Source organism: Solea solea, chromosome 17 (assembly GCF_958295425.1).
Source record: "Solea solea chromosome 17, fSolSol10.1, whole genome shotgun sequence".
Taxonomy (NCBI): Eukaryota; Metazoa; Chordata; class Actinopteri; order Pleuronectiformes; family Soleidae; genus Solea; species Solea solea.
The window spans coordinates 14,741,265-14,751,240 of record NC_081150.1 but is presented as its reverse complement, the minus strand read 5'-3'; the positions used below and the strand labels follow the sequence as shown (position 1 = coordinate 14,751,240).

Sequence of the window (9,976 nt, the reverse complement as noted above, 5' to 3'; positions counted from 1 at the left end):
TTCATAAGTTAATGTTCCAGTAAGAAAAAAAAGAGGAAATGTGACATGACTAACATATTTAGACATCAAAAAAGCAAAATGACAACAACAGGTTATGTTATATTACTCCCTTCGGAGGCCAGAAAAATAAATACTACATGAAAATGAAGTTGGCTGAGTTAAGTGACACTTTTTTTGGAGAAAAATAAGTGCATGAGGTGCAAATTCTGAGGCCATGTATCTGTGAGGTGTACTGCTATTATTCAGAGACATCCACATCACGGAGTAATGGTTAAAATATTTCAAACTGAACAATGAATTAATAAGGGCTTATCGTTTCCATTAGATTCTAAAAAAGAATAATAGTAGTAATAAAACCAAATTCCAGTGTCCTAAAGCATACAAGGTGCGGCAGTGAATAACAATAATGACCTACGAAATGCACAACGTGAGCAACCAAACAAGGCTCCATGTTCAACAGATCAGATTACAGTTGTGCTATGAGTAGCAACAAGTGACACAAGGAAAAAGAAAATAGCGGTTTGTACAAAACACAAAAGATAAGGAGAAGGAGGAGCAGCAGTTAGGATGCTTAATATCCCCACAAAGGGTCTTATTTTATTTTTATCTAAAGGAAAAACACATGAAACAGTTGAGACAATTTGGCTTGAACGATGGAATTCAGTTAGAGACACACAGGTGAAGACGCTGATATATAATATCTGAACACTTTCGCTGAAAAAATAGGCTTTTCCCCATGAACCACTACTAATGAAGTGCCTGAATATATATATATATATATATATATATATTATATAATATATACATATATATAATATATATACACACATTCTGAAGTGGCTTTAATATTTACAACCTAAGATTGCTTTTTGAAAGTCTTACTGAAAACAAGCTAATTTCAGATTCATCAATAAAATATGTCTTAGTGAATTTTTTTTTTATATTATATATATATATATATATATATACACAGTTAATACACCCACAGTCCCTCTTTAAAAACATGTCTCACAGTGTATTTTGTCCCTTTTGAAATGTCCTCGACTCTGTCTCATGACCAAAGAACTATTGGAATCAAACGATGTGACTCCTTAATATTAGAAAATCAAAGATTTTCAGAGACAGTTTCTGAGTTTGCTTGCTTAATAAACAACCATTAGCATTATTTCCCAGGAACAACGTGAGTCCTAAATGGTTTGTGCTAAGCTAATGGAAGTTAAACACGAGGCTGACAGTCTGGAGACTGCAGCTCCACACTCTCTCCACCCTGATGTCCGCTGCTAATATAGTACCACAGTAGGAGATTCCCCCCCCTTCGGGTGCCAGCCACAAGCGGGATTTGACCTTTAAGAATGAAGTCCTCCCGTTTAGATCGAGCTTCTGCGCTTATTGAGTCTTCTGTAGGTATTGATGCTGTGCAGACCGGTGGAAACTGAGCTAATGCCCGAGTGACACTGCAGGCTGCACATGCAGCCGTTCGAGTGGAGCGGGTTGGAAAAAGCTTCTCCCTGCTCCATGTACGTGTCCGAGGTGGAAAGGTCACGTGAGATGATCATGGGGATGGAGTATTGCAGTTTCTCCCTGCTCTTGTACCAAAGGCAGGAGCACATGGACTGGAAGTGGAGCACCTCGGCGTAAACGTTGCGGAGGCCTCGGCTCGCCGCGCCTCCCCCGCTGCCGCCCACCGCGTTCCCGCCGCCACATCCAGACGGCGTGGAGGACGAGGAGGCCGGATCCGCCGAGCAGTTGATGTGCCCCGCCTGACCGTTGTGAGTGAGCAGAGCCCTCTGCTCCGCGTCCCTCTTCTCGTCCTCGGCGTTCATCGTCATGAAGCGCAGCACTACCAAGTTGAGGAAGGCTCCGATCACAGCCAGGCCCGTCAGGATGTAGATGAAGCTGAAGGCCACGTACTCCGGCTTGTTCTGCAGAGCTTGTTCCTTCTGCAGCGCCACATAGTCCCCGAAGCCGATCGTGGTGAGCGTGATGAAGCAGTAGTAGTAGGCGTGAAAGAAGGTCCATCCCTCAAAGTGGGAGAAGGCCAGCGCACCGACACACAGCGTGCTCATGCAGAATATGAAGCCAATGATCACCATGTTGACCATGGAGACCTCGGTGTGTCTCATGCCAAGGCACACCTTCAGGCGATGGAGCAGGTACCTGACAAAGGTGTTGATCCGCTCACCGACGCTCTGGAACATGACCAAAGTGAGCGGGATGCCCAGGAGGGCGTAGAGCATGCAGAACGCCTTCCCTCCGTCTGTGCTGGGGGCTGCATGGCCATATCCTGGGGTACACAAAGAGAAACGGCCACATTTACTGGGGCAGAACTAATTACATCTACAGTGCAGAGGACATGAGTCGGAGAGGACAAGGCTGCATGCCTGGGACGACTGTCAAACCTGGAGCAGACAGATATAAACGATTAGTATTCTTTGAGCCGCACTTGTGATAAATCCAAAGTCCCTTCATTTCGGCAGCGGCAGAATGCAATTGGAAAGGAGAATGCACAGCAGTGTGACAGGAAAGGCAAAGCACTGATGCCAAGGGAGAGAGTTTGAATAATTCATTGACAATTTGTCTCTGCGTGGTGGCCTCAGCTAATGAGTACATTTGCACCTAATTAATCCTCAACATTTTCCACATCAAACAAACAGAGCACCAGTGGATGTTCTGCAGTCCTTTTGAAAGTTCAGATTATAAAACCCTGACGCAATGATCACAAAAGGCAATATGTGTGTGTGTGTGTGTGTGTGTGTGCTGCGACTGAGCCTTAGGAACTCTACCTTTTACTATTGCTTATTATATTCCTGAATATATATTCTGAATTTGTGTTTTATACTCTCACTTTGTTATCTTATTTCAATGCTTATTCTACTCCTGACCTTGATAGATAGACAGACGATGGACAGAGGGAGAGACAGATAGATAATCCATCTATCGTCTATCGCTTTATCCTCCACATGAGGGTTGCTGGTGCCAATACCACTTGACATAGGGTGAAAGGTGGGATCGGCCTGGACAGATCACCAGTCCATCACAGGGACACATGGAGGAACACGACCATTGTGTACAATTTTCCTAATCCCCAAATTTGCATGTTTTTGGACTTTAGGAAATACTTCCTGCACTGTTCAGCGAGGCAGGAGCAGCCTGTGACTTGGCTAATTTTATAAAAACTCACTTCAACTTCCACCAAAGTAATTTCCTGGAAAGATACTTGTACTTTTACTCAAGTATCCCTTTAAGGTACTTTATACAAGACTGGTAACACGTCAACAATCAAATCAACCAGAAATGGAAAATGTATTCAAACAAAATGGTTAAATAAGCCACTTCATGGTGCAAATGGTTACAGGAGGACCTTTCCCTCCATCTACTCTCCACAAAACAGTGAGTGAGTGATAAACCACTTAGTGTATAAACATAATGCCAATGACACATGTATTTACTGTAGTGGTCACTTAGATAATACCAGTGAGTGCTCAACACCAGCCAATTCCAGATTATGGCACGAGTCACATTTCAACTTTAGCATCACCCCTTTTGTCTCACAGCGTCCTCTTTATCGCTGCTCTCGTCCCACAGGACGCGAGTCCCTCACCCGCAACATCATTACGGCCTGAAACACCGTTCTCCACAAGTGGACCTGTTGCACACAGGAGCTGAGGGATGAGTCTCTGATAACAAAGAGATAAGCAAATGGAAAAACAAAAAAAAAGCTTGACCGATAGTTAAAATGTAATTATACGAGGGGTTGATTTAATTCTTCGGGCTCTGGGTTTTATTGTCACGCTGATCCGTGCAGTTGAGCCATCCGTCTGCCCGCTGCCAAATCTGTTTAAAGCTTTTCCCAGTTGTGCTGCCAAAATGAGAGCCATTGCTGTGTTTTCTGTGGAGGGAATAAGTCGACTTTTTTTTAATTTTATTTTTTTTTTAATTAACGAGATATGACTTATAAATCCTCTTGTGATGAGATTAATTACATGCTCGTTCACAGGCTAAGGGATGACATTAAACATGACCTTGGTATTCAGCGCCTCTCAACATTCACCGCCTCCCCGGATGAGTTCAAGCACCCCTTTATCAAACACCAGTCATGTTTCAAATATGTCTTTGTAATGTGTGGATAATGACACATCAAACACAATATGTTTGATCCAGGGTTTTTTTTTAGGTGTCAGTGTTTAGGTCAAATTTGCATTCGTACAATTGGGCTTTGACATGTTGTGAAGTGACATTTCAGTGGTGCATCCATTAACTGCTGGATGAACAGTCGGAACAGCGAAAATCATTTATTTCAAGCTATTTTTTTTTAACAGTTTATCTGTCAAATTAACATGAATCAATGGACCTGTTTATTCAATAATTGTTATTTTTAAATAGTTTTCCACATTTAGCTTTTAAACAATGTTTAAAAAGTCTCAACCATCTCAAGCTTTTATTTTGGTACTTCTGCGGTTAGCTAAATATTTAGTTTCAACCAGAACATTTATATTAAGCATTTATATTTAACATTTAGATTTATTTTTAACATTTGTATTCATATTTAAATTTAACATTTCGATTTAAAGGTTAAATATTTAGATGAAACATTTATATTTAGCATTTAGATTAAAGATTGAAATTTAACATTTAGGTGTAACATTTGATATTTAGATTTAACTATTTAATATATGTGTAAGTTAGATAGATAGATAGATAGATAGATACTTTATTCATCTCACAGAGAAATTCAAGTTAACACATATTGGTGTAAATGTGGAAAAAGTTAATGTTAAAAAATTCACAACACTTTTTAATAAACATTGTTTAAAGCTAAATGTGGCAAAATGTTGATGCTACTTTCAGCTTGAGCCTCTTTACAAACGGCACCTCATAAGGTTACATGTTTTATTTAAACTGTCATTCTTTGCGCAACTACTCAGCTGTTTATACCATTGCTATCTATTTCAAAATGTATTAAAGACTTCAACTTTGAAATTACGATTCTGTTTCTGCGATACCGCCATCACCTGGAACTGTTGTTAACCGTTTATAATTAGCTTACTGTCAATTATCTATGTGTAATTTCATCTTAACTTAACTGTCTTAACTGTTTGTGCTAACACTTCATCTGGTACTTGTAATTTATTTTTTTAACTGTTATAACTATTTTTCATACACTTTTAAAACCTTGTGGGATTTGTGGTTTTGTTTTGTGAAAAAAATCACTGCATCAGTGACAATATGTCACATCCCAGCCTTTCTTTTGACCTTTATTATGAGTGACTGTACCGGCTTGTTTTTCCTCCAGTGGATTGTGTGCTTATTAAAAATGTATAAGAAATGGTCAGTCTGTCGAGCCACATTGCGGCGCAAGTCTGCGAATATAAATGTGCTCCATTCAGCCGCTGTGAATACATTATTGAAATAATAACTTTCTGACGGCATTTTGCATTATTCCTTACATCTGAGAGGGAGCAATTTACTCCGGTTCTTTGCCACTTTTGAAAGCATTTATTACTTTCCCCTCAAGTACGACATCAGAAAATGTAATGAACTTCAGTCGCGTTTGCTTCCACCTTGAACAGTTATTGACTATTCCCCTGCTTAAATCCAACAGACGTCTGTTATGACGTGAAAACAAATTGCAGCATCTTAAATGGTGGTTTTGTGGCTCAAATACTGATTTGTTTTTACTATATAGAATAAGTAGAAGTATTCCCCAGCCCACATTGACTTACAAGACACAACTGTTGAGAGAAACAGAACAGTCAGTCAGACTGGAACATAAATTGCAATAAATATTAAACAACATTGATGTTTTTTTTCGTCTTTTCTTTTCTTTTGTCAGTGTTTCTCAATCCTGGTCCTTGAGACTGCTCCAACACACCTGATTCAAATGAATGGGTCGTAACCAGGCTTGCTTGACGCGGTGTCTATTTGAATGAGGTGTGTTGGAGCAGGGAGACACGCTAAAACATGCATCATGTAAACATGATCAAAACCTACACCCCAGCAAACCGGCGTGCTGCCCCCTCACTGAGAGGATCGCAGAGGCATTCACAGAACTCGAGACTGTTCACTGTCCGAGCTCCCAAATGGTGGAACAAGCTCCCCACTGACGTCCGGACAGCAGAAAGCCTCCACATCTTCCGCCGCCGACCACATTTCTTTCGACTCTACCTCGACTAAGACGACGACGACTACAAACAAAAAAGAAAAAAAAGCACTTGCTTATACATCGCACTTATGACTAGCACTTTATAGTTTGGCTTACTTACTTCTAGCTCTTGTTTGTACCCAAATGTTTAAATGCACTTATTGTAAGTCGCTTTGGATAAAAGCGTCTGCTAAATGACATGCAATGTAATGTAATGCAGGGCTGTTGATCCTGAGAACCACGCTTGAGAAACCCTGCAGAACATATCTGGATTTTGAAAATACGTTTCATTCAGTATAGAGTACAGAGATCACATGTGGCCAACCACTTAATATCAAGTTATAATGACTTGTTTCTGTAGGTTTTTTAAATTAATAGACACATATTTCATCATAAATATATTTATATTGTATGTACGCTATGTATCGGTACATATCACAATAAACACTTTTCACTTGACCAGCCCCGTGCTAGGTGTTCTTAAATTAGCAGGATTGTATCTATCTATCTATCTATCTATCTATCTATCTATCTATCTATCTAGTGTATAGATGAGAGAAGATGATGAGAAAGAACGAAAGAAAGAAAGAAAGAAAGAAAGAGGAAAATGCACTTATTATTAACCATTGATTGTGGAGTGAGTGGGACCATGTGTTGAGATGAACGGGGCTGCAGGCCTGTCATGAGCTGTCAGCACCAGGGAGCAGCTTATTGAGACTTGTGGGGTGGGTGACCGGAGTGACAGCAGCACTCGTCAACAGTGGACATAAACGCTGGAGGCGACAGGGCAGCGGCTCCTGCCGCCACGTGTGTGAGAGAGAAAGAGAGAGAGAGCGGGAGAGACTCGCATGACATCACCCCTTCCTCCAAACTTCTCCCGTGACAAAGTTATCATCAGACGCGACGTTCTGCTTACATGAGTTACTGTCAGAGGGAAAAGTGCAGCCTCACAAGATCTGAAAGGTGAAAAAGAAAAACAATGGGCCACAGCAGAAGCTTGACCAACACCTGAGGAAGACTCCTGTGCTGTCAGCTGTCTCACGCTGAAACCTTAATATTGAGTGTAGCTGTGTCATTTTTGGCAAAGTGGCTATTTGCTCACATTTCGTGGACAAACAGAGAAAAGACATGGCGGAAATTATAGTGTATCACTTTTTTATTTCCCTAGGAAAACAGCAACTCCACTGCTATCAGCGCAGATTGTCTTGTATCGCAACCTCATTTCCATAATTATCATGTAAAAGAAAATATGAAAATCACACAACATTGAAAAGCGATGAGAGGTTTTAAAAGCGGGTGGTGGTGGTGGTGGGGGGGGGGGGGGGGGGGGGGGTGAATAAATGTGAGCTGAGCACAGGTGCACCACACTCCATACAGACTCTCACTCCCTCCTCATCGGTGCCTCTCATTACTGAATCATAATTTACAGCCAATCATTTAATGCCTCGAGCAACAAGCTGGTCCCAATTTAAATGCTTCAAAACAAATCATTACATACAAAAAAACCACAAATTTTCCGTTACAATATCCTTCCCCCCCACTCCTGAACACTGCCAAACATTCTGTGATTCCAGAGTCTTTAATCCTGACCTGAAACACATTTTTTACCCACTAATTCATTTCACTCATTTTTTAATCCTCCCATATTCATTTGAGCAGATGGGCACGCTCACAGATTTATTCACCGCCGTGTCATATTAACCCTCGCTCAGGCGATTTAAATGAAACGTCTAATAGTGTGCAGCACAATGCAAATAATTTCACCACTTCACTCAACGTCTGACAGCTGAGTGAAAGCGGCTCCGTCCCTGCATGTGGCGTCTGAAACACGACATCAGCCGCCTCAACCACTACATCTAAATATCTCATTAGTCTGATTAATTAGGTGCGGCTAAAAACAGGCTTTGAAAATACATCAAAGAATGGCATGATGTGGCTGTTAGGGCTCCAGTTCCTCTGTCACGCAATCACATTTTCATTGATTACCGGGCACAATTTGTCCCTGCCAACGACACGGGAGACACAAAGCGTATTCATCAGGTGCATCAGCTCACCTTAATGGGTGAGAATCCTCAAAGAGACGGCGCACTTATCGTGCTCAAACGTTCACATTATGCAAAACAATGCAACACCAAATGAAAATGTATGATTTCGGGAGGCAAAAACTGGAAGAGAGAGAGTGGACAGAGAAGAGGAAACTTCATGACATACAGACTCTGGAGTTCACCGGTGACCGATAATGTCCTCAGATGTCTCTACTGCTCCTGGAGATCGGCCAGTGCCACACTGAATAATACACTCGTCGGTGTGTAGAGCAAGAATCCACTCAAGACAAAGAGCCAAAGGTGGAAACAGTAAACTGCTACGTTCAGGAAACAAGTCATTAAGTGTTTTAGTGAACTGTTTCTGCTGTAAAACAAACATAACCTTATACATTTCACTGGACTCTAAATCAGCGTCAATGTAATGTAACCACTCTTTAATCTGAGATTCACTTATAGTGACTTATGTGTAGAGGTGAAACACTTACTCGATTCATCGATTATTAATCGATTACTAAATGAATCGTCAACTATTTTGATAATCGATTCATCGGTTTGAAGCTTTTTTTCATGATTAAAACAAACATTTCTGATTGTTTTAGCTTCTTAAATGTGATTATTTTCTGGTTTCTTTGCTCCATATAACAAAGAAATCATTAAAAGTGGAAACATTTTGGTTTGTGGACAAAACAAGACCTTCGAGAACATCATTATTTCCAGGTTTGAGAAACACTGGTCATCGTTTTTCAGCATTTTCCGACATTTTCTGACTCGAGAGACTAACGATGATGAAATTCATCGTTAGTTGCAGCTCTACTTGTGTGTTTAAAGAAAAAGAATGACTTTAGTTACTTAAATTTCGATTTAAGTCCCAGTGAAACAATGTTCATAAAGTCTGACGCAGGGAATAGTAACTCTACAACAAAGTGGAGACATACAACATTTGTGTATATTTACATCAATCTGCCCAAAAAACTCCAAACTGGAATAAATCGTTTCCTGTATTTTGTGGTTGTCAAAAAAAGGAAAAAAAAAATCTGTCGGTGCTCACGTAGCATAGGTAAGACGTGACAGCCACGAATCAATTAATCAACTCAAGGACATGTAAAGATTTGAGTGAGTAAATCAAACTAAAAGCATAAAAGTAAGTGAATGGGACAAGGGTAGGAGGTAAAAAAAAAAAAAAGAGGGGACATGTCCTTCACATCCTGGTGATAAAAAGATTTGCAAAAGTGATGGCGGCGAGCCAAAGTGATGATTCACACATGATATCATCAGAAACTCTGTGCTCGCTCTTTGAGAGAACACACAGAGACAAACAGTGGTGACGCCACAACTGGTATTATTATTCTTTTTTAATCCTGTTTGTTTATCATAATTGAAGTCGTTTTTTTTTCTTACTAATTGTTTGGACCAAAGGGATGTTTAATGAATCAAAAAGTCAAAAAAGTAATTAAGTAACTGAATAAATAAATTCCCCCCCTCGTCTCGTTCCCGCCCCCTTCCAGTCAGACACAGACAGTCTGGTTTCCATGACTTCAGAGGACATGACATTGACTTTCATTCATTCATTCATTCATTTCCAGGAGACTCCAACCTTAACCATAACAACTGCTGGCCTAACCCTAACCCTAAAACTAACTTATCTTAAAACAAACCTCATCCTAACCATACAACATGTCTTCACCTTAAAATGTCATAATTTACATTATGAGGACTTGCTTTTTGTCCCCATAAGGACGACAAGTCCCCATGATGTGACTGTGTAAACAGATTCAGCCACTAACCCTAA

The 9,976-nt window shown here is 40.4% G+C and overlaps 1 protein-coding gene across 1 annotated transcript in view; it reads right to left on the bottom strand.

Annotated features, from left to right (window-relative positions):
* Nucleotides 1–952: 952 nt before the first annotated feature.
* kcnk3a (potassium channel, subfamily K, member 3a) overlaps nucleotides 953–9,976 on the bottom strand; it is a 32,148-nt gene continuing 23,124 nt past the window's right edge. Inside the window, exon 2 of the mRNA XM_058612648.1 lies at nucleotides 953–2,284. Coding sequence (XP_058468631.1) covers nucleotides 1,368–2,284 — 917 coding nt within the window. The 3' untranslated portion in view covers nucleotides 953–1,367. The remainder of the gene's footprint in view (nucleotides 2,285–9,976) is intronic.